This window comes from Amblyomma mixtum, chromosome 3 (genome assembly GCF_055824585.1).
Source record: "Amblyomma mixtum isolate Tamu chromosome 3, ASM5582458v1, whole genome shotgun sequence".
NCBI lineage: Eukaryota > Metazoa > Arthropoda > Arachnida > Ixodida > Ixodidae > Amblyomma > Amblyomma mixtum.
Genome location: NC_143014.1, coordinates 236,237,209 through 236,263,159, shown reverse-complemented (window position 1 = coordinate 236,263,159; position 25,951 = coordinate 236,237,209). Strand labels below are relative to the sequence as shown.

Genomic DNA, 25,951 nt, shown 5'->3' with positions numbered 1-25,951 from the left:
TGCTGCACTTGGCAGAAGGACAGCTTCTCTTACCTCGCAGATATAGGCTTTTTCTATCGCTGAATCCTCCCTCGAACATCGTCTACCGGAACAGAATGCCTTTAATACTTCAATATTTCCGAAAAGACGTTTTCTCAAAACCTGTTTGCGGCGATCTGTAGAAGAAACAGGAACTGTACAACTATTCACAACAGCCGCATATGTTTGTTTGTTTTTTCTTAGCTGCCGCACATTGAATTATAACAGAGAAGACAAAGCGCGGACGTGTATAAATTTAATAATTTTTCATTTCGTGCAAGAAAACAAAAAATAAAAAGACTAACCGCCTGCAAGGAAAGCTCGGATGTTTTTAGATTGCGAGGTACAGGTTGCTGAAATTTTGACATAGCGCGTCCGCTCCAACGAATCTTGCTCAGATATGAGTGGCCTGTGGTCCTTATTTCGTAAGCTCCCCTTTGAATTCCGATGCACGGAGATTCGATAAAGACAACGGTTCCCGTATGAATGGAGCGAGAAAAGAAGGAGAAAACAGGAATCGATGTCGCTCGGTATTGCATCAGCAACACGACGCATGCTTGTCGAGCTGGATCAGATAGAAACGTTTCCAATTTCACGTCAACGATTCTACCTCCCCGGCGGCATATGGCACGCCGCGTGAAGGCCGTATTTTACATGCTTTGGCTAAGCTCTTTCATATTATTCGGGGAAAAAGTACGTAACGCTTAGCGGCTAAAGGTCTAAAAGAAGCCGAAACAAGCAGGGCACAATAACCAGCCAGAGATGGATAGCTATAAAATAGCTGGCACGCTCATTGTCTTAGGAGGCGACGTTATCAAAACGCGAGAAGGATGCCGAACACTCGTTGCTTGCTAGACTGTGCAACTTTTCCCCGTCTATACCGCATCATTTCTTTGCTGTCATAGCTGAAAGATAAGGCTGAAAGGCGAGTTCAAGCAACCCGCTGCAGCCTCACCCTATACTTCGGTTATCACGCTGATAACTGTCCGGGGTAGCCTTCAGTGGCTACCCCAACACTCCCCGCTCATTGTGATGTTGCCTACATAGCACCCCACTTGAGAAGAGTCCCTTCTAGTTTCTCTGCCCGCTTACTATACTGACCACGAGAAGTGGCTTGCCGATTCCTCATCTTTCGTACCGGCCATATAGGAGCACTAGGAGCACTAACGCACCTTGCTACCGGGCTGAACCTCACCGGCATCGCCTGGTCCAACGCTGTCTGGCGGGGTTCGAAATAAAGCCTTCCAACCGCCACCAGCGCAGCCTCTGTAGCACCGACCTCTTTCGCAATCGCGCCGAATCGAATCGCTCCCATTGAACGCCAGAGCACGCCCGCGCTGCTAACGACACAGGGGTTTTGTGGCTCCGTTACGCGCACCGGAACACGCCGTTATCCACCGACAACAGTTCCGCAAACTTCGCCCGATTGTGCAGACGCGCGAGTGGCGAGTGCTTCGAAGACACGCGCACGTAACTTGGAGACGATGGAGCGTTATTCGCGCGACGTGTGGCTCGGAATTAAGAAATTTTCCGAGGCGCGCTTCTTTTTTTTTATTATTCGGCAATATCAGCGAAATGCCGTAGTAAGGAAAAAAAAACACGAAGAGGGAAAAAGGAAAAAAAAAAGACCAAGGATATCTAATACATACTTGCAGCCCAACGTCAGCGACGTTCCCTGCTCGTTTCACTAAGCCCGGAGCGAATACATTTTCCATAGCAAACCGTGTCACGCCTAGGCGCACGATTTTAAGGCGCGCTGAAAGGCGGCGCTAATGCGCAAATATATCGGTTCGCGACCCCGCGACGCGGCGCCGTCGGCTCCTTCTTCGCCGGGCGATATACCATCGCAGTGCGCGCCTGGCGATTTCAACAGGCGTGCCTCGGCGCAGAGCCTAGTTGCCTACTTCCTTGGCGGCGGGTATTGCGTTCGACACACTGAGCTCTGTGTTTGCCGGGTCACACAGTACAGGCCCTTTAGATATTCAAAGGCGATCTGGAATGCACGTGATATTCGGAGCAGTCTGGCAGCATAAAGGAGACCAGCGTGCATACCCGGCGCCACTCCTGCACTTTGCACTAGAGGCCCGCGACGTTGGCTCACAAAGCAGGCATTGCTGTCACTGCTTTGCGCACATGACTTCGAAGGCATATGTGCTAGGAGCTGTGCTAAATTTGCATGCTTGGTGCCGATGCGCGGTATGCAGACTCAGCTTCGTTGAAAGCATGCACCCTACTTTTCTACGCACAGTAACGGCCGTAAGGGGTCCGGAAACATCGGGACCGTGCTATCGCATAGCCCGCCTGAATGTAACACACTGCTGGCGGGCACGGACTGCGGTTAAGTCCTAGTACGCACCGTGAGAGATCAGTAAGTTTTCCAAAATTACCCCGTTGGTAAATTTGCGCAAAAGAAACCAACGGTGGTGTTTTTGTAAGCTTTCCGATTATTCGAAATTCTGTAGAGAGGCTGGCTGTCGGTTCTCTGAGGTACGAGTACAAGCAAAACGAACACCAAACTTCAGCATTCCCTCACAGATGTGAAAACCGTGCTCTTCGACTTTATCATTGGGAGCAGCGTGGAGAAGTTTTCGCGTTGGCTGGGAAATGTTCAAACCTGGCGTAATGACGACGAGGTTGGCTTATAGGCACAGCGAGTAAAAACGGTTAATCGCCGTTAATTCATCGCGAAGACGGCTAGAGCGAGGAGCAGTTTCGGAAGTTTGAGCCCTCCTCCCGCTACCTCACCGGAAGTTAATGGCTGGCTCCGGGGTTTAAAACCGGTATTAACGATACGTGTCTTCACTCCACAAATAGTGAGGTCAATGTGCCCCATCTAGTACATGCTATATACCTGGGCTTAAAACTGCGTCTAGACTTAGGCCGCATGGGAACCGAAACTTGGCTGTACAGCCGCAGTGCTTGTTCCCATACTCCGGTATGGCTAGGCCGAGATTTACGAAACATTGAGTTGCTTAGGCCTTGTGGTTTCATTCATAAGTCGTAACTTAATACTTCCTCTCATAAATATAAATTCATGTTAGCGGTACAGCCCTCGGGTGCTTTAGCCCAGGGAGAAAACGCGTGACCTCTGACGCCAGTTCAGAAACATGGCAGTGCGTTGCTCCGCCCGGCAGTAACTCGAACCATACGGATGCGTTTGGCTTCTGGGAGAAAACAATGCAGAAAAAGCAGGATCGCAACTATCTGCAGGTGTACAGCATTCCTCTCTAAATAAATCATTATTGCATGGGCGAACTAGGAATTGCTGTAGTTTGTCTCCAGTAAAAATTCTTGACTTCTCTTTGTGAAGTATATATATTCTAGAAGGTGCACTGCTCAAACTTCTGGCTGCTGACAGCGTCTCAAAGCCATTTTCTTCATAATAACTAACTTTGCACTCAACCTAGTTGTCGAAATAGGCTTTGCTGTAATCCGCTCTAGCCAGTGCTTCCTGGTTATTAGCACAGCGCTGCACCGGCACCGTATTCCTTGCATGCCTGAAGTGATTGCGGCCTGAAGTGTTCGGCCGTCACGGTTACTGGTCGGGCTCTGGTTTAAGCGAAAACAAAACAAAAAGCAAGCTGTGTCTGTACTTCTCCAATAATACCTTTAGCGGTTCCCTTCCTATGTATAACGTGGTTTCAGAGTGCAATCCAGGTAATGCACGTAAAGTGAACCAGGTGAAACAAGGCAGCTCCTGCTGCCTTGAGCTAGGTGTTACTGTGGCTGGTGCTTGCCTGTTGTTGAGGCCACACCTGCAGCCGTGCCTGTTCGCCCCGCACAAGCTAAAGTCTCGGTCTTGCCGGATTACTCGCCTAGAGGGAAGGCAAAATTCAATCTTCGGCGCAACTCCTGTTCTCGGAGTGCCCATGGCGAGCTGCCGCATCTTATGAACTCCATGACGCAGTGCTGGGCCCTTGGACGAGATCACGCTGAGCACACGAGTTAAGCGAGTGCCGAAATTCTCGGCACGCGCTTTTCTCCTGAACGTCAGCGTAATGTGAATGGGCAAGTGATCATAGCTGACCGTGGCGATTGAACCAAGAACGAAAAAAACACCCTCTATGTCTAGAAGAAAATGTTATCTGCCGACAATTCTCGGCAACTTCCAGCGCGCACGTGTCCTCAAGTACGAAGGTGTGCACTCACATTGGAAGGCCCATCTCTTGAGCTGACGTATGCCGAAGACCACTTTGAGCAGGGCGTCGCGGCAGTCCGGAGACACCTCCAGTTCGGAGCTGCGGCGGATCACCGTGGGCAGCACCTTTCTGATCACGCTATCCACCAGGTCCTGCAAGTTGAGCTCGAACTTGGACCACTGCTCCAGTATCCTCTCGTTCCTGGTCTTGTTGGGGGGCGCGGGCGCCACACTGTCCTCGCTCGCCACCGCTCTTTCTCGGATCTGACCGATGACGTCTCCGATGGAAGGGCCCGCCGAAGCCGTGTCGCCCAGCAGCGTCACGGTGGCCGCAAGGAGCAGCAGGAGCGGCAGCACCGAGGGCATCGGGACGAGGCGGAGCAGTACCCGGAGCGGAGGCGAGCAGCCGTGTCGGCGCTGAGCTGTGGCGTTGGTGCGCATCGTACGGTCCGTGTCCTTCTTCTGGCCTGGGCGCCGCGCCGTAGACCTGTTTTTAAGGAGTGCTGCCGGCGCCGCCACACCGCTCGCAGAGGGAGAGCGCGCGCGGGCTTCATGCTCCGGATTGAGCGGCCGCCGCTATTCCGTGGCCGCTCCGTGAGGTTGGCTCTGTCCGCGTGCAGCTGAGCTCTGCAAAGAAGCATACAGTCTGAAGCGAGCGTTCGCAACACGAGTGACTCCTGCTGCTCATGGTGAATGTTCAGTCTGCCGCGATTGGAAGTCGGTCACTTTAGGCTTAGCCTTCATGGATTGAACAGCCCTAACGTACATAATTTTTGCAGGTAGGCTGGATTAAATACATGAGCTCAGCCAACCGCTTGGTCCTTGTATTTTGCGTCGTAATTTTCATTGGGAGTAAGACAGTCATTCCAGGGAAAGTCCGTTGGTCCTGTTCATTAGAATCGAAATTCATAACGTTGAAATCACGTCAGTCTGTTCGCTCGTTTTAGATTGTCGGTCAGAGTGGTATGTATGTTAAAAAAAAGCAAATATTTCGTTGTTATCGAAAACGGCGAGAACAGGGTTTTGATAAGCCAGAAGATTAGCTAGCGGTGAAAGATATAGCGCCACTTTATGCGAATTTCTGTAGCTGGGTGCGGTCACATGCACACTTTGCTGGCCTCAGTTGGCTCCGAGCGTTCTCATTGATGGCAATTGCGGAGAACGAATCCCTATGAAATGAGACGAAAGCAGCGCGGCTACTTATACTTAAATACGAGAATAATATTCTCGCTTCCCCATCGTACGCATGCAGTGTCTTCAGAAGCGCAAACAGTCAGAAGCATTCGCATCCTGTACGGCTCTTCTGCACGGAGGTTTGTACGGTTTCGTTTCGCTCGACCCTGCGAATAGGCCACTTTTACCCAAGTTGCGTGCGCTGTCAAACTGGGAAAGCTTCCTTCTCATTCTTTCCTGCATTCCATTAATTTGTGGAGGTGATGGACTTTGCAACATTTAAACCTCGTTAATTCGAAAATACAGATAATTATGACTGCCGACGTGGTCCCGGCCAATGTCCATGTAAATCTCGTTAATTCGGGCGCAGCTGGGCTAGCACCGGTAAATTTGGAGCCCATGCCGAAGTATGAGAGGCACTGCGAACGATCGTCCAAATATCACGCGTCGTGTCAAACGTTAAGTCAGAGAGATACCCACTGACTTCAGACGCACGCGTAGTAATGCGATCGCTCGAAGAAATACCCAGGATTTTGGAACAAAAAAACCGTCTCTTCTACTTTCTTCCCGGGGTGTGGAGAGCAGGAAAAAAACGGTACATGTTCTAGAAGGCTCGTAGAGGAAGTATTCAGCAATTAGTGAGGTCAATATAGATAAAAAAATTAAATGGGAAAAGTGCCTTTCATTCAGTACTGTGTTTCAGTTTCAATGTAACTCGGCGTAAAGCCCATACATGATGCTTAACCGTCAGTGACTAAAGAAGGCCAAAGCAGGAATATCGCGCCGCTCTGTTCTACATGAGAATGCGGCTACATGAAGTGATGCTTTTAATACTTTGTTTGTTGTTCAATCAGTGGCTATTTCCTCGCTATCGCATATCCATGAATAAAAAATTTGCTTCCTCAAGAAGAAAAAAGAGCTTGTAGTTCCTTCTGGCCTCGGCAGGATTACGGCACCTATTTCTCATTTCTGAAAAAAAAAAAAAAATCATAGCTGCTAAATGTCAAGGTGGGGATAGGGGAGAAACAAAGTGCGAATACATCAGAAAATTTCCTTGCATTGCAACGTGTAGAGAGCCGACGTGAGAGTTCTTTCTATTTTTTTTTTACAATTTTTGTGCTGTTCGCCTTATCACCTAGTCTTATTCAACCGCCGAGAGTCGTCCGCCTAGCCAGTGCCATTGACTGCATCTTCTAATGCGAGCCATCGAAGCTCGAAAGCTTCAAGTCAGTAACGGGTGATGGCAGGAAAGCTGTCACACAGGTGCATATCATTTGTGCCAGCGCCTCACCAAGCATCTTTTGGCACTCTCGTGCACTCTACTCTACAGATGTTTCTAAATATTACACTGGCCGGCTTGTTTGTCAGCCCTCTTAATTTCCTTGGCGCAGTCAGCTTTCTACAGCATACTCCCCGATCTCACGACTTCAATAGACTGGCTCCTGAAGGGACAGTAATAAGACGAGATCCTTTAAACACCGTCGTGCATTCTGAGCAGGTGACCCTCCTGTCAAAACTCCTTCCAACTTCCTCTGTTTCTTTGCATGTGCCTTCTTTACCTCACCATGGCTGTGAGTGCAGACGAAAGTATCCACCATAGATACCATACACCAGAAAGCGGCAGCCTTTGGGAAGCCAAAGCACCAAGAAAAAGTGCACATGTGTGAACAAGAATCCATGAGCAAGCCTTCTCAGTGTCTAATTTCGGACGTACCTGGATATGAATTACCTGCATGTTCTTGTTCTAAGTATCTTCCCCAATTTTTTCAATACATCAGGAAAAAAGCTGCTTTTCTTTGTCGGTTTTTAGCAGCTTTCAAAATTCCGGCAAATTTTGCATCACCATGAACGCGCAAGAACAGCCGTCATGATATTGGGAGGGTCTCGTCGCCGAGTAATAGTGTGGCCGCATAGTTTCGGTTTCCCCAGTTTCGTTCCAGACTCTGGCGGGGGCGGTCCGGCCGTGCGTCGGCCAACACGCGCAATACAGTCTTGCACTGTTTCGGACGCTATTTGACATGTCGGTGGTCTTCATTTTTTTCACCAGACACGCGTCCACGCTGTTCCGGCTTCGGCGCGCGTTTCCCTCGTTTCCGTCCCCGTATACTACTTCCGTTCTTTCTCTGCCTCGTAACTGCGTGCTCGTCACGCGCTGTTCGTAATTTTTGCGACTGCCACCGCGTCGGAACGTGAAGCGGGCTACAGAGGCCTTCATAATTTTCGAAGCAATTCTGCATTGACATTCGCGGCAGTGGGCGCACTCACTGAGTAAAGCATCCGATGAAACTGCGGAACACTATCATATTGCCGAGCAGTTTTCACCTAAGAAGCAGACGACTGTTACTAAGGTTTTCACCAAGTAAATTCGCAATGGTGCGAACTAGTTATGCAGATTTTTGAGGGTCATGCACTAACCCGGACCTTTAGATAATTCGGACATTTTTTTCAGTGCCTTGAAGTTCGCTTTAACCAGGTTTTACAGCGGCATCTTTTCAAAGTCTGGTAAGCATTCACACGTCGTGACCTTTGAAGCTATATTTTCACGGCGGCTCGGTTGCGACAAATTCTAATTCTCCCGCAAATTCTCCCGCATTTTGGATTTGTCTAGTGCAGTGTGTGATAGCTAAACAATTTAGTAGTCGTTCGGCACTTTATGTTACTTAGGATTCAAGTTGTTTTTGATCTTACTGAATAATAGGAACTTATCCGGTTGTCTCATTTGCGTAAATTCGGGAAAAGTTTGGCTTTATTTTCCTACCTTTCTTTAGGAACTCTATGAAACGCTTCGTTTTTCTCCATTACTTGTGTGGGAAATTTCTAATTGATAGAAAGGCGGCTGTTTAAACTTTCGGTCCTTTTAAAATGTGATCGGAAAACAATAAAATAATCCATAATCAAAGATAAATAGATGAAAGCTTCATGGTAATAATAAACATTAGTAGTGAAGATAAATATTTAAATTTCGCATCATTGGCAGCTGCCGCCTCTGACGTCACGGCTAGTAGCCAGCGAGGAATGTCGTCAGCCGGCTCTGGTTTGAAAGCCGCGGCTGACTAACGCAAAACAGGCACCATATCAGAAAAGGAATCCGCACAATGTACTTATGGTCCCCCGTTTTCGGGTAAAAACCGGTTTTACGGAATTCTAACATCCCGAATAGACTTTCAAAAAAAAAAAAAAATCGGGCTGAATAACATTTGTACCCAAAAATGCGCCTCCTAGAGAGCCTAGTTTTTCAGAGCATAAACGTGAAGACACCACTAGAAAATAAGCCAATATTTCATGCTGATTTCAGAGGGTCGTTTTCAGTTAAATAATGATTTTAAACCCCTTTTCGCGCTTGTTATTCATGACGTAGTTTAATACGAAGATAAATTTGATAAGTCCCTTTTAGAAGCGGAAGGCCTAAATACAGGTACCGACTACATCTCTTGTTGTCGTCACTGTATAAAGCGCTACCATGATAACAACGTCCTGCTACAAGACTGTTGAGCAGTTACAATCCTCTCGGTTATATTGAATGAAAATTTTCCCAATATGGAAACAAAGGCCGGCAGGTCTTGCCTTCGACTTTTTCATGGCTCTCAGTGGCTTTTTAATAGCACTACTTTGCCTAGAGTACAGTGCACTCTTCCTTCTCCTCAGCAGCGCAGAGTCAAGGACAAGTTGCTACACGGAGCCACAGTTTGACCAAAGATATAGACCTTCACAGAAAATATTTTCGAGTGAGGGCTGTCTACAATTTCGAAAATGGCTCAGGTTTTAGATTACAGTTGCTGGGGCGGCTCCCGCAGGCTATTGAAGGAAGCCCATCTATAAGTGCAATCGTCTTTCTTAGGTGGAGCTGACCGACCGTCGGAGGCGGTGACTTAGAAAAGATGGCCGCTTACTCATTCCACATCAAATGCCCCAGACTTGGCGCTCTGGCATATCAGATATTGCTTTTAAAAAACATCATGGTCTAGCGTTTAATACTAGTAAACGCTATCACAGCTTGCGTTTGGCAAAAAAAAAAAGTCCTGTCGTGGCCGCCATGTTAAGTTCAAATTTTGTACCAAAACATAGATTGTTAAGAAAAGAATTTGTGAGAAAATTTTTTTTTTCTATATCGTTGTGCACATTTTTTCAGATGATTGAAAGACATGGCTCCTCCGATCACAACGACCTTATGCAAATTTCGTGTATTTTCGTTTCAGTAAAAAATGTACAAAGAGGACAAATTCATAGCAATTTAATTTTTTTTTCTTGCAAAAATATTTGTTCGTACAGTAGTAATTCCAGCTATCTTCCTACACTGGTCAGACGGTGAATAAGCCGACAAAAAGTTTTTGACAGCCATGTATGACGTCTAAGATTTGGAAATAAAATTCTCTGCTTGGAAAAGCGCTGTTAGTCACACATTATGGTGTAAATTGCACAGTGAGGCGTTCCTATAAACAATAGGCGGGAGCTTCATTGAAAGCCGTCCATAGCGCACAGCTGGGGTGCAGTGACGTCATAGCTGATGAGAGCCAATTGCAGTGGTCGGCGCGCAGCAGCTGATTTGCACGCCCAACACGGGATGGTGCTGCGGGACGGTGACGTCAACCTAGACGTCACGGGCGATGAAGAAAGAAACAAATACCGTGCGCTGTCGTGGAGTGCGTACAGTGTTGTTGCATATGGTTTACGGTTTATGGGGGTTTAACGTCCCAAAGTGACTCAGGCTATGAGAGACGCCGCAGTGAAGGGCTCCGGAAATTTCGACCACCTGGGATTCTTTAACGTGCACTGACAGATCGTACTGTGCATGAAGCTCTAGAATTACGACTCGATCGAAATTCGACTGCCGCGGTCTGGATCGAACTCGCCTCTTTCGAGTCAGCAGTTGAGAGCTATAACCACTGATCCACCGAGGCGGCTCCGTTGCTGCATATGTACTGCCGCAGCAACGAGCGCGACAGGAGTCCGATGGTCGCCGCGCTCGAGGTAGCGAAAGGAGGCGCCTCCGCTGGCAAGATCCTGCGTGCACGAAGTTGAAAGTACAGCCTATCGACGTCGGGCCATACTTTTTCACATGAATAAGTCGTGTTAAGCCTGTTCGTGTTAGCATTTGTGATTTTCTTTTCTCTCTTCATACACCGTTCAGTAAAAAAAAAAAAAAAAAATTGAGGGCCGCTTTGTGATCACATCACTGGAAGGAACGCCATCATTAAATTTCTTTTTGTTTTTCCTAAATGGATCATCGTAGCAGCACAGAGGCCTCTCCCATGGGTCTCGAAGCAGCCCTCTTCTTTGCCAGTTGCGGCTAACCTATTCCGCTTATTCCCGAATATCCTACATTTCCTATTTCTTTTTTGGTCTGCGTGATTTATTCTGTCTCCTCTTGTTGTGTGGTTCTTTTCTCTTCTCTGTATTCGAATTTTCGGCGCTGCTTTGAATTTTTGAGATCATTTGAAATTTTCGCCAGCCATCAAATATTTTTATTTTCAAATATGGTTTTACTTCAAATCTTAGTGTTTCTGCATACTTTGAGTTTTCTCGAACTTTTGGCCCTGATTTTGATCTGTCACAGATTGTGACGTTGTAGTGTGTTTTGTGTCCCACCCCTCTGCCGACCCCGCCACCGCGTAATAATCTTGTGAGGACGCCTTCAATGAGATTTCAACCTAAAAAAAAAAATTATCTGCTCGCCATACTCTCCACCATCTCTGTTGCGTTTACGACGATATTTTGCTTTAACAGACGATCGCTTATCTTGCCTTTGCATTACATGCCCTTCCCAAGCTCATTTCTTCTTGATTTTGACTAGGATATCATTAACTCGCGTTTTTCATTCGACACACTCTGCTTTCCTCCTGTCTTTTAACGTTACGCCTATCATTTCATTTCCATAGCTCCCTGCGTTGCGCTCAATTTAAGAGCCATCAGTTTCCATGACTGCCATGTTTCCGATCCATAGATGAACAGTGGCAAGATACAGCGATTACATGGTTTCTTCTTGAGGCATATCGGTATGCTGACATTCATGATCTGGGAGTGCTTTAGAAATGCACTCCGCTGTGTACTTATTCTCCAACATGTTACCATTTCACTTTATTTATTTATTTATTTATTTATTTATTTATTTATTTATTTATTTATTTATTTATTTCCTCAAAGGTCTCGGTTGAGACATTACATGAGGGAGTGGACGGTATCTGGCAAACAATGGTAAAAAATGTTAAGATGAAAGGCTGGCGACGCTCCGCTTGAATTCTAGTGGGTTGATGATAATGGCAACTTCGGTGGGCAGGTTATTCCAGTCTCGTGCAGTACGCTGAAAAAATGACTGCTGAAATGTCACAGTATGGGCTTGTAGGGGATACACTGCGTTACTATGGCTGAACCGGGCGATGCGGTGGGCTCTTTTTATGTAGGGGTTATCAAGAGGCAAAGAATGGAAAAATTTATGAAAAAGGTTAAGACGTGCTATCTTACGGCGCGAGGCTAGGGGGGGCAAGTTGATTCGAGCTTTTAGTGCTGAGATGCTTGAGTGGTAGGAATAATTAGATAGAATGAATCGTGTTGCGCGGTTCTGAACCAATTCGAGGGCGTTAGTAAGATTATTGTGGTGCGGATCAAAAATAGCGTTAGCATACTCAAGCTTGGGACGCACAAAGGTTTGAAAAGCAAGCTGTTTAATAGGGGGAGGAGCGAGTGAAAGGTTACGGCGTAAATAACCTAGAGCACAATTAGCAGAATTTATTATGTGATTAATATGACAGGTCCAAGTTAGGTCACGCGAGATATGCACACCAAGATATTTGAATGATTCGGATGTTCCAATCTGCAGGTTATTAATATTATAATTAGGCGCTACGTAATTACGACGACGGTGAATGGACATTAACACGGTTTTAGAAATATTTAATGACATGAGCCATGTTTTACACCAGTCCTGTATGCGAATAAGGTCAGTTTGTAATGCGAGATGGTCGGTGGAGTTAGTAATGCTTCGGTAAACGACACAGTCATCGGCAAAGAGTCGGATATGAGAAGAAATGTTACACGGTAGGTCATTAATATATATCAAGAAAAGGAGGGGCCCGAGTACCGTTCCTTGAGGTACCCCGGAGAGCACAGGTGTTAAGGATGAAGAGTGTGAATTGGCATATACGAACTGCTGACGGTTAGATAAAAACCCTCGGATCCAGTTCAGAACACATGGATGAATATTAAGGCGCGATAACTTTAGTAAGAGACGACCATGGGGGACCTTATCGAAGCTTTTTCGAAGTCTACAAACACTGCATCAGTCGGGATATTACGATCAAGGTTTAAATGTAAGTCGTGCAGGAAGAGTGCCAGTTGGGTGTCACAGGAATGATTCTTGCGAAAACCATGCTGGCTTGAGTGAAAAAAATGAACGGACGATAGGAAATTAGCAATATGCGAGTATAAAACATGCTCCATTATTTTGCAAGAAACGCTTGTTATAGAAATCGGGCGGTAGTTACTCGGCGATGATCGGCTTCCTTTCTTGAAGACTGGGATGACCTTGCCCACCTGCCAGTCACGTGGAATCGAACCGGTGTTCAGGGATTCCTGGAATATGAGCGGTAAGAACAGGCTACATGTATGTTTAGTATTTTTCAGCACTTTGGCGTTGATACCGTCCACTCCAGTAGATGACGAGTTCTTCAGTGACTCAATTACCTTGACTATGCCGACGGGATGAAATGTGCTATTTTGCATGAGCGGGTGCGTAAAATATGGTGGATCTGGAAGATTGTCAAGGGGTTCATTAGTAAAGACCGAACTGAATGCTGTGTTAAGAACATCTGCAACCTCAGTGTCGGGAATAGGAGATCCAGAGCTACTGTTAAGTGAAATCTCATTACATTGATTAGGGCTAATGGTTTTCCAAAATCGTTTTGGGTTAGTCTGCAGCATAGATGGTAAAGTAGTAGAAAAAAACTTCCGTTTAGTCTGAGCGGTTAACTTGTCGTATTCTTTTGCGACAGCATGATACTTCTGCCATGTGGAAGAAGAGTTAGACAGCTTGGCTGACCGGAACAGGCCGAAACTTCTTTCCGAAACTTCTTACCATTACGTTTGTTTTCTTGGTATCAATTTTTAGCCCACTGTTATGCTCTGCGCGCATAGATCCTCAGTTATTCGCTTCAAGAGCAATGTCATTGCGAAATCGGAGCTTGCTACGCAGTACTCCATAAACTCTTCTTTCCAACCCTTCCCAAATCAACTATCGTATTATCCCTTGTAAAGATGCATGCATTAATTGGTTGGGGAAATTAATGATTCGGAACTCCAACAGCACATTGAATGACCTTAGGAAATGGTCAGCAAAGCAGTAAAGTTTTCAGAATGTCCATGCAAGAATTTCTGGAACGGTCTTTTCAGAGCAAGAAACAAAGCCTTCCTTCTGTACCCAACGCAGTATGAATTGAAAAATCTAGAAATATGTAAGAACAATACAGAAATTTAAATGAAAGGCCCGACGTAATGCGGCTTATAGCAGCGCAAACAGATTGCCTGAACGTATAACCACTTAGCATAAGGCACTCGTTAACTCAAGAATGAGGTCTTTAAGCGAGTGCAGTTTAAACTAATTGTAGAATAAGGCGCCACAGCGCTCTCGTTTTTCAAATCATCGCGCAAACTATAACACTGAAATCTTGCCAGAAAATTATAAAAAATTTCAAACATAAGTTTCTGAAAGTTCATTAGCATCACATTTGTGATCTACCCGCTACACAACAATTCGTCAAGAACTTCAGTCTTATTGCCTAGACCTCGGGTTCACAGATGAGAAGAAACATTTTTTCTCATCAAGAAGTAGAGTTTGCACGCAGAAGCAAGGAAAATCGCCTCGCTTGACCTATGCTGCCGAAACACGCCATGCCAGCCAGAATTTAAAAGATGAAGAAAGGCTTGTTTTCAGTCTTTAAACGATCTTTGCGAGAACGCCTGTATACGCTGTTGTAAAGTCTTGCACTTTTCTGAGAGTCAGGAACAACTGATTCGTATTTTCAAATAATTAGTTGCACGTACAGCAGGTGGGGGGGTTGAGGATGTTTAAATGCAGTCGTTGTTAGCCCCAGGATGATATATTTCTGGCATTTAGACTGCTTGCGCCTCCACTTGAAAAACAAACAAATGCATCTCGTACTGCGGCCCCAGAACGCCAGTGCTTTGTAAAAAAACGAAACAGCAGTCAGTGCACAGCCATGCGCCTCTCACTTGGCAACACTTTAGCCAGCACAACTCGCACTATTCCGTCCGCCGGCACACTCCGCTGCTAAGGTTGCGTTACGGCCTGAGTCTTTCGCGTTGCTACATTCATTCCTTGTCTGATCCTCAAAGACAAATGTCGCCAGCGTAAAAATATACGCACCTACTGAGGCTGCTATTCTGGGGATTTGGGAACGGGCTGGCAATATGATCACGACGGCCAAACAATACACTGACAAGCAGCTCTGCCCTCCTAGCGTTGATTCGCCTTGTGTCCAGCTGTTAGTCTTTAATTCACGTCCAAGCACAAGCGTTGTTCCTTTCCATAACGCAGTAACTCACTGACCTTGGAATCTCTTGAGCGAACCGCACTGGACTGAAGGACGCCGCATAGCCAGCCCTGGTTGGCTGCTTGAGAGCGTCATTGGGGCTTACAAGCTGCCGGATGGCCCATCGGCACGCGACTGCACGCCCGCGGCGGCAGTGGAAACGGCGTGCACGAGTGCAGTTTGTGCAGAGACTCCCGCTCTGTGTCCTGTTTACTGCCTTCCGCGTTCGGCTGCGCTGTAGCTGAACGCGCGGCGCCGACGGGAAACAACGACGCAGCGGCTTTTTCGCGAAGAAAGCGCTGTGAGCTTCCAGCACACGAGATCGCGTGCGCGTGCTCAATGAGCCGCGGCTCCAAGCGCGAAGCGGTGCGTACTTGAACGCATGTTAAAACTCTTATGTTGGCTGCTGTCGGGCATTTCCTTTGCGTTTTAAGCGTCGTATGAACGTGAATACACAAGGTGCCCCAAAATACGAAAGCACGCTTTGTAAAAGAAAGAAAAAAACTGGTGCGCTGCGATAGGTTAAGAAACAAACACAGTAATAATTTAAGTTACCTGACTATATTTTCCTAGCTATAAATAACCAATGTTCATTTAGGTCACCCAAAAAATATTTCGCCAGCAAATAGAAGGTGATCACTGCTTTAAAAAAGAAATTGTTTTCCCTCTTTGATATGCGCTATCATACTATTACGTGACGGCAAGCCGACGAATACAGTGCGACATGACAGATGGCTATGACACGGTTTAAGGGCGGACGGCCTTTCACGAGCACTCCTGCCCGCGACACTGCGCACTCCGTCGTTTTCATAGTCCATGGTAATAATGTGAAATTTCTGACTCTGCTGTAGTTAAGCGCGGTGCTCAGTCGTATTTCACAAAACCCACTGCGAGAGGCAAGCGCATATAAAGGAATAATGGGCACTGAAGTCGCAAAATCCTTGGGTGAACTCCCTACATCCCTGAGAAAGCGGATTTTCAATCGTGGACCAAACTACTCATTCCATTGCGTTGTATGCGTAGGCAGTCCATTCTTGGTCATGCCAGGCATCTGTGACATACACGAGCAGTGGACAACTCAGCAGTAAGATTGTGTGTCCAAACATGGAATGACGAGCTTTGTGATTTTTGACAGGCAGAAAATTTAATCGTGAGTCATGTTTGGTAGTGTTCCGCTCCGAAACGTAATTTTATCCGTTCTATTAAAATACGCGTTGTATGGACAGTAAGCCCTTTTATGCGACCACTGCTCCCTGTCGCCGTGCAGTCAGTACATTTAGGTTACAGGGCAGGATGGGTCACGTAGCGCTGCCAAACGCCCACTTAGTATAGCGCTCGCTGGTAAAGCGAACTTCCTCGCCTGTCCGCTGAACGGCGGCAGTTTCGAGTCCAGACTGCGTTCACGATCGCGTGACTGCCTCGTAAACACAGCCTGCGACTTGCTCTTGGCGCTAACCTTCCTAAATATTTGGCGTCTTATTTGATCACGACGAAGTTAGTGCGGGCCGAGGGGCCGCCTGCAAGGAGCGGCAACATGCGCCCCGGCGCAGCAGCAGTCACAGCAGCCATGAAGAAGCCGCTAACGGTGAAGTGAAATGTCATTCGCGTTGTGGAAGAGTCATGAATGCAGCCGGAGCGGAGCGTCGGGCTCTGGACGATGTCCGCATGCAGGATGCCAAAGCCACAAAGGTGCGGCAGGTCGAGCAAGGGATGAAAGCTCTCGGTACGCTATACATGCAAACGCGCTGCACAAGGGGTTCGAGCTGATGCCAGCAGGTTGACAAAATAAAGGAATCCTTGTAGCCCGCCCAAACCAGATGCGCAATCGCGCCGCGGTGGCTCAGTGGTTATGGTGCTCGGCTGCTGACCCAAAAGACGCGGGTTCGATCCCGGCCGCGGCGGTTGAATTTCTTTGGAGGAGAAATTCTAGAAGTCCGTGTACTGTGCGATGGCAGTGCACGTTGAAGAACCCCAGGTGGTCGAAATTTCCGGAGCCCTTCACTACGGCGTCTCTCATAGCCTTAGTCGCTTTGGGACGTTAAACCTCATAAACCAAACCAAACCAGATGTGCAGTCGTCATACACGCGTGCATGGGAGCAGGATTCAAAGCGAATGCTAGAGTTTGCAAACCACAATATAGAGATGCTAGCGCTGAACATCCGCATTACCACGGCTGTAATTCAGTTCTTTTACGTTTTTATTTTGTGCGCTGGCATTTATAGTGGCCATTCTCCGCATTCTGGCCCTGCCTGCCCTGCCTGACTGGCACAAGGCAGGTTCTATGACAGGTGTTACCATTGGTGGGACAGCCTCTCACTAATAAATTGGCTTCCGCCTGACTGTCTTGTCAGGCGGCAGCCAATTTATTAGTGAGAGGCTGTCCCACCAATGGCAACACCTGCCATAGCGCACCTGCCTTGTGCCACTGCACCACTGCCATGCTGTAGCCGGTGGTAACCAGACGAGAACGTGCGGCGCTAATTGGGTGGCACCGCCGCCCCTAAGCGCACCGAGCTAAGCGGAATGCGAAGCAGCGGTTAAGAGGAGAACGTGATTCCAATGACGCTCGCACAGTAACTAAATGGAAGAAGCTGGGGTGGTAATTAGGTGGTAGTCTGGTACCACCTAGTAGGCAGTAGCTCCAACGGACAATTCACAAGGCACTTAGTTTGAAGTCATTCTGGAAATCAGACTTTCTGGTTCCTCTCAACATAGTAAGAATAGACCGCGTCGCTTTGCGTCCAAAAGTCAAGGGAGGTATGGCCTTCCGCTATCTCCGCAACTTCTCACCCATTGCGAAGTTGCTGCTGAGCGGTGATTTTAGAAAGACGCTGCATATAGAAGACGGCAGTGCAGCTGGAGAGGTATCAAATGCACTGTCTGTCAAGTGGTGATTTATTAATGCGTAAGCATTCTATGGCTATGTTGGCGGTTTCGTGTCATCACGAGTTTGGTTCATGGGGTTTAACGTCCGAAAGCGACTCAGGCTATAAGAGACGCTGTAGTGGAGGGCTCCGGAAATTTCGACTACCTGGGGTTCTTTACCGTGCACTGACATCGCACAGTACACGGGCCTCTAGAATTTCTCCTCCAAAGAAATTCAACCGCCGTGGCCAGGATCGAACCCGTGTCTTTCGAGTCAGCAGCCGAGCACCATAACCACTGAGCCACCGCGGCGGACTCATCACAAGTTTGTCCACACGATTACGTCCGAACGAATAAGTTTATGCAAAAAGAATGGCACCATCGGATGGAGCATGAATAAATCTCGTACGGGAAATCGGGTTGTTGAGGAGGGTTGAGTAGTTAATTAATTAGAACCAAAAATGTCCAAAAAGTGGGCAGAGCTTGTCCGCACGATTACGTCCGAAGGAATGGGTTTGTGCGAAAAAGAATGGTACCATCGGATATAGCATCAAACATCTCGTGCAGGTAATCAGGGGGTTAATTAGTTAATTAATCAGAGCCAAAAATTTCGAAAGAGTTCGTGGTTTCGTGTCATCACGAGCTTGTCCGCACGATTACGTCCGAACGAATGGGTTTATGCGAAAAAGAATGGTACCATCATATAGTGCATCAAAAAATGTCCTACCGGAACTCGGGAGGTTGAGATGGGTTAATTAGTTAAGCAAATAGAGAGAAAAATGTCCAGAAAAGTGGGCGGGGCCGGATCAAAAGTGGCGCCCAATTTGAAAACTAGCATGGGCAATTGATGGAACTTGATTAAGTAAGACATTTAATTGTAGTATCGCTAAGGTATTGAGAAGGTATCGGCAATGCATAAGCATTTCGCCAATGGGGGGGCTGCAGTGATCTCTAACGTTTTTTTTCCAGAAGCACACGCTTTCCACAACACCTGCATCATTAAGCATGAAAGCACATGAAGGTGTAAAACGATGCAAGGCGGTCTACATGATATGCTCTTGACCTCTGGTGAAGTGGGATGCGACAGGGAATTTTCAAATAATATTACGAAAAATAATAAAACTCAGGGCGACAGCACCTATTAGTTACTAGCAAAATGAACAAACGCTAACAAGAAACTGCTTCAAAGACTCAGCATAAAAAAAGTCAAACACGAGTAGAGAACAGCTGTAACTGTAGGGGCAAGTACGAATATCAGGATATAGTTAGTGCCGGTGATATTTGATTTCTTTGTCATACTGGTGACAGATGGTGGGCCTACAGACGCTGTTTTTTTTTTTGTGGTGAATGATCGGGGCCTCCTAGCACCTCAAGCGAACGCTGGCCATAGCATTTCTTCGAAACACGCGCTTTATTAAACGCGGTTTGGGGTGGCAAGCCCACGTGTCGCAGTAAATGGCAAAACTAGATGAGCTTGCTCCCTCGGCGCTGCCCCAACTACACTGACAAGAGCAAAGTCGTTCCCAATCAGCGCTTACACTTTCGGCACAAGGCAGCGAAATTCTGCCCGGATGCTGTGGCCGCTGCTTACACGTTGGTTGCACCTAGCCTTGACGCTTGTTAAATTCAGAAGAAAGCGTCGCACCTCTCTCCAGCTGGACTGGTAGTGGGGCTCTTTCCGGCTTGCTTGAGGCCCCAACATTTTGGTACTGCAGCAGTTCCCGAGCCCAAAAACTCACGCATCGCTGGCTGTTCGTCATAGTTATGCCAGTAGCTGTGCGCAGGATGACAAGCAGTTCTAAATTTGACTCTCATAAACCATAATTTCATTAACTGAGATCGTATCCTCCCGGACTCGCTCGTCCACCGCCATTAATTTCCATTTCTTCCGTCCCTCTTTCGAAACAGAAATATTTTTTCTACCGCTGGTAAGGCTAAGTCCATACTCGGGCTTCCTCCCGATCAATCTTTTATTTTGTCTTGCACGGTTCTTATACATCGAAGGCAATCCGGCCTCTTTCAGAACGTAATTTCCCGAGAACCTCCGCGTGAGTCCATAATAAGGGCAGGGCTAGAGCGCACACGAGAAACAAATGGCGCTTACGCGTGGGGCACACAGCACCCACCCTTCTCCGACGCTATCCCGCAGCCCACTGCCGCACTGGAAGAGATGCAAAGAAATGAGCAAGCCCCACCTTTGTCTCTCTTTTCCACGCTTAGAACCCTCCGAGGAAATTTCAATTTTCTCCGCGTCCATCCAAGGCCGAACGAAGCAACAATAAGGGCGCGTCGACGCCGAAAGCAGAGTGGGCTTGGGAAGGCTTCCACGCACGATGGGGATGTGGGAGGGGAGTGGGGGAGGTGAACTCGGTAGGCGGAGGGGAAAAGGGCGCAGCCAGGGAAAAGAGAACAACGTGGGTCGCCCTGATTGCTTAAGCAGGCCGCCAGGCACGGCCGGGAGCTCATCCCGGGTATTTAGAGATGCCGCGAGAATGCACGAAGGGACGGGGGGAAAGGGAGTTGTTATGCAAGGATGGAGAGGGCGGGAGACAAACGCGCCCTCGCAGCCACGCAACCAATCTTCCCTGCTGCTGTTCCGCATCTTGTGCGCGTGCATTTCAACCGCAGCGCCAGTCTTCCGAAGGGGCTCGCCGCCGTTTCCGCCGCCAGAGAAATGGGCGCTCACATCTTTTGTTCCACTCCTTCCCTCCTTTTCTTCCCGTCTCTTGCATTTGCAACCGCATCCCATGTGTTTCCCACGTCTTTCCGTGGTCGCTGTCTGTGGTCACGATACTGTCGTTTGTGTGGGTGGCTGTATTTGTTTAGGCTCTTACTGCTGTTCTCAATGTTGCTGACGCCGACGCCTTTACTGTGATAGCGATGTTGGTGGGGATGCTGTTTGTCTGCCTTCTTCCCTTCGCTCTCAAAGAGCACGATCCCTATCAAAAGGCCTTTAAAAGAGGGAGCGCTGGAATAATTTAATCGCGTTCCCGAACCGGCGTCGGTGATTCATTCTCTTTTTTTAAAAAAAAAGACTAATCTGTTTACGCCCACCGCGCACGAGCGGCTTAACAAATCATTTCGAAGGAGCGCCAGAATGCAATCCATGCCCCCCCCCCCCCCTCCCTCCTCCCTCTTTGCCCGTCCACGGTCCTTTATGATATATCCCATTAAAAATTCCCGAAATAAGGTTCTTAAACGGTCTTGGAGGCGGGCGGTAAGAAATGCGCGGTACTTTCCAGCCTGTTTTCCTGTCGTAGCTATTACATGTTTTTCATTTGGACGCAACAAGGTGTTGCTTCGCTACTTAATTGAGGTTGCTTTCCTTTTTTCTTTCTTTTTTTTTGTAACGTGGGATCATTTTTCACTTTGTGTTCATTCCCTGTCTGCGCCGAGGCAAACACCAAAGAAGCGCTTTAACTGTTTTTGCTGCGCATTCCCACCAGAGTTGTGTGCCGTAAAAAAAAATAATATCGAACAGAGGCATGCTGGCGTGATGAAAACTGTTTTCGTCGTTCCACGATTACACCAGCATTCCTGCTCAGCATGCCTACGGCGACAAAAAGAGTTAACTTGCGTAAAGTAAAAGCATGCCAAAGGAAGCGAAACGTGTTGCTGCTTGGGCAAAACTGTGAGTTTCGCTTTAGAAGCAACATGTGTGGCACTCGAGAACCAAATTTATTTTGCTCCAGCATCGAACCTGAAAAGGTAATAAAGAAATCATGCTTTTAGAACAAAGCGTAGTTTGATAAAAAAAAAAACACGCTTATTACCCATACCGAAGGAGGAATCGATGATTCCAGATGCCTTTTTAATCGGAATAAAATATTTCCTTTTATATTAAATGAACTTGTAGACATGCAGTTCGGTTCTTCTTTCATTGAGCTGCAGTTTCAGGCTCAACCCTAGGTATTTTGGAATTGAAGTGTTTTTAGGATGATGATGGTAACGAGGAATTTTTTATGACATAAGGGCATCCTTAGGGTTTAAGGGGATTTCATCTTGGTTTCCCTCACACGGAATTAACTGTGGGCTTACTATAGCGCGAGTTGATTTATTGAATCCAGAAGTTTGTTTAACACGTGCATATTAGGCGTTGATATGTTGTCGAGTCAAGGAGAGAATGCAGCCCCAGAAAATTTGCCTACTGTAGATGGGAACGCTCAGTCGACAACGTAATCTCATAAGGGAACGCTGACTATATGACTATCCGGTTTCTTTCAGGCTTCCAACAACAACTTTCGACGCAGCGACCGGACACCAAATCGTGAGGCATATCGTGGAAGATATTTTGTCATGAGAAATTGCCTAATTTCTCGGAAAATTTATTTTGAAGAGCTTGTGCTGCCTCCATCTGCTTCAATCGAGTCACCTATGTTCCGGTCATGCAGCCCTTCAGTTACAATTAAAAGTTACTTTAACGTCCGATGAGGGCGTCTAGTTACATAAACCGTGTCGAAGACTCCGCTTAAACGTACTATTTCACGAAAATCATCTAAGCACCTTCCTGCGGTGCATTTCACGGGGCTTCGATGGTGATGGCGCTGCTGGCACGTGTGGCGGCGGAGGTGCCCGCGCATTGAGGCACCCTACCTTGAATTTTTTCGGCGTGAATATAGCACTGCGGGCATTGCTCCGCATTCCTCCCCGTTGACCATCCGTTCGTGTGTTCCCTTTAGGAATGCGGGGTTGTGTATATGCGAAACCTCGCTGGCGTTGTCCATTAATCTTTATTCAGCACGAAGTTCTCGCACTTCGTCTTAATGTCAAGATTTCATTTGCTTCCCTGTGTGGCGCACTGGTCGATATATGGTCATTAGTTAACGTTTTAAGATTCTCAGGACCTCTACGGGGCTGTGGCTGCTTAGAAGGTTTGAACTGAAAGGGTGAATAAAATATTTAGCTGCAGAAGGAATCGTTTCAAGCAGACAACAAAAGACGCGAAACTCATGAAGCAAGGCGGCCTTCGGTTTGCGTAACGTTGCTTCATGCTGGCCCTCCTATTTTCTTCATACCGTTACTCAGCAAAATATCTTACGCGTAGTGTATGTCAGGGATGTTGGCTGCCAAGTTTATCGTACATTCAGCAGCTAAGATAATTGAAGGTGGCACCCAAAGTGCCAAGGTGGTGGCGCCCAATCACACCGTCCACGTCCATGAGGTTGGGCTCGGAACCCCGGTGGAGGCGACACGCACGGTCGCGTGAGGTCAATCTCGTCACGCCTGTTGGCGATTTCAAGCATTTGGTGTGTTTTATGTGGCCGCTGCATTGTCTTCAAGCCAGAGCATTGTTTCGTCGATGCAGACCTCGTAACACTTCACACCATTCGGACACCATTCCCTTTATTTGTTATCGTTAAATGCGCAACAACAACGACAACAACAACTGTATATTGTATTGGGCCGTGTTCGTAGGGGAGGGGGAGGAGTAAGGGGGGGGGGGGGCAGGTTCCCTTGCCACCCCCCCCTCCCCTTGAATACGTGCCTGCTTCAAGATCACAATGCCAGCCCAGCCATATACCGAGTAACTCAAACGGTTCCTAATGGAAATAAGTTCAATAATCGAGTAAAAGTAGCAGTTACCTTGCAGTCATTGTCGGCATGCTTCTTAAATGCCGTATAAGTATATGCGTGAGAGCTTTCTTGGAATCATTCTGTTAAACGATGAAATCGCGTGCACATTGCTTGTTGAGGAGCAGAAAGCGGACGAGCCTTCATTTTTGATATAAAATAAATTGTAAAAAAATTATTAGTTCAGGCTGATATCCTGGTAAAACTAACGCGGAAAGAGTTCAAGTAAAAAGACCAAGAAATGGTGAATTTCGGAGAGCGCGAGTAAAAAGATTTACCAATACTGCTTTGAACAGAGTGGATTATTTATTCACTGCCCACGGCACTTTGTACAAATTCTTTAATACTTACTTACTTTCCCAAGTTACAATTTTTTGCGTAGCATTAATTACGCCGAAAGACAATATACCTCGAAAGAATTTCGCATTAGACACATGCGATCAAAACTACATTGGTGCAGCCAATATTTCAGGAACATCACTTGCGAAGATTAAGTTGTCATGACTGTCTAATTCTGGGATGGCGTACGTGAGGCCTGCAACAATTAAACGGACTGTTTGTGCAAACACTTAGTGAGGTTGACTAAGTGATTAGTGCTGTCAAATAGCAGGCATTACATATGCCACTTTGCCCCGAACAGACGATCGATAAGTCAGAAAAAGACGCAAAAATGAACGGCAGCTAACGACATCGAGGCCAAAACCAGGACCGAGTTCTGCCGATGATCTGCCGCCGACCGAAACTGGACCAAACTGTGCCCTGTAGTTTGTACTATCAAGAAGGAAAGAAATTTCTTTTTATTTCAAGAATTTTGTACGTCGGTCTCGCTCTACTAGGCGGCTCGAACCAAGTACTTCCTTGTTGGGCGGGACGTTGAAAATTTCGACTTTATGCCCACCTGCGTACACTACCGAAGTTCGCCATGACTGCATGCACACTACAGCAATGTGATATCGTTGGCCGTCCTAATGTTCTATGGCAGCCAAGACACACCCAAAATACTAGGCAAGCACATTTTTTTTCCAAGGGAAGTTGTGAATGAACACAGTTTTTTCGCACATTGTACGATTTCGGCACATCAATCAATATGCAGATCCCTTCAAGGGATGCTTGAAGTCTTCTTATAGTTATTGCCAAAAACGCACCCCATTGGTTTCCATGGCATCTTGACTATACTCGGTTCGAGCGCAGGACAAACTTTAAAAGCAAAATATTGCTACGCATCAGAAAGTTGGGCCATTCCAATCAACATGTTCATAGCAGTATCTTCCAGTTTTCCTCGTTTGCCTCACAATTAAACGTGATGTCCAAGGTAGCTGGACTTGGCAGTGGCAGGGGTAAGTTATTCCATAATACGGTGCCCTGGTATGAATTCCGGCGTTTCGAGGGGACATGTACCGTGCCCGTGCGCAAGTGAGACGCAAATGAACCGGCTTAGTTGATACTCGGTGCACTGCGGTTCCATCTAGGGCGCTATCCGTTATTGAACCTACCGCTGTAGTCGTCGAGGCTTCCTCGCACACCAACCATTGGACATATTTTGCAGTAAACGCAACGAAGACCGCGCATACAGGAAAGAATAAACACAGCACAGATGGTAAACTATGCCCAGCGGTAGGTTCTCTGGAAAAACAATTGTTTCTCGTATCGTCGTTGTGATATCAGCTTGCATTCAGCGTACAAAGCGCGAGTCTTCCCAGCACCGCGAGAGCTTCGATTCTATTTTAAAGGAATCAGATTAAACTGCAACAAACCGACTTTGCTGAATTCGGTTTTGCTAGGTTCGTGCGTATGTCATTATTTTCGCGACCCAAAATTTCAATGTGCGCGCTGCTCTTTGCAGTTTCAAAGGCTCCTCTCATTTCGAGAGTAACGCTGCCCGGAGGCCGACTCGGCCTATATACATGAAATGCATTGCACGAAACACCCGCTCCGGCGCAAGCTATTAGGAGCATGTAGCGTTCTGATGGACTCAAATAGAGGACGAGCGCATGAAGCGTCCCTATAGCCACGGAACTTAATCGTCGGAAACTGTAACGGGGTCCATTATGAGGGGACGGACTTGGAGAGAAGCATAGGGTGCTCTCTCGCCCCTGTTCTTAGTTGCTCGGTCGGCTCTTTTTCCGGGCATCCCTCGTCCATCCAGTTGCGACGCCCTCCAATTGGTCGAGAGCTGCGTAGGTTAGTACGTCACGAAAGCGAGGCAGTTGCGACCGCGCCGCACGAATACGAAATAAATTGAGAGCCTTAATTTGCGAGTATGGCCGCTAAAATGTCATCTATGAGCCCGCCGAAAAAAAAAAGCGCTCAGGTAGTTTCGAAGGGTAATCTTCCAGTGTGTCGTGACTTCATTCTTGCCTTTAATGTTTCTTAAAGAAGCAGTTACCTTTTACTATTGTAGAAGAGCCAATTTTCCATTCGAAATTGATCATGAGTGCATTTTGCGAGCGGCTTTAGTTTTTCTAGCGCTCGTGCAAGGCCGTGATAGGCAAGAAATGACAGTTAATTAAAACTGAGTAACATTGTTGTAAACTGGAGTCGAAGTTCGGCTTTCTCCTGTATACTCTATTTAAAGGAATGGTGAGCAGTCCACGAAAGTTATTTTTATAACTTTATAATACGACGAGGAGGGCACAAAGAGAG

At 47.1% G+C, this 25,951-nt stretch overlaps 1 protein-coding gene across 1 annotated transcript in view; it reads right to left on the bottom strand.

Moving 5' to 3' along the window:
* The window catches only part of LOC149354083 (nose resistant to fluoxetine protein 6-like), a 267,897-nt gene extending 263,298 nt beyond the window's left edge, over positions 1–4,599 (bottom strand). The window contains exon 1 of the mRNA XM_089577449.1: positions 4,168–4,599. Coding sequence (XP_089433575.1) covers positions 4,168–4,597 — 430 coding nt within the window. The 5' untranslated portion in view covers positions 4,598–4,599. The remainder of the gene's footprint in view (positions 1–4,167) is intronic.
* Between the last annotated feature and the right edge of the window lie 21,352 nt (positions 4,600–25,951).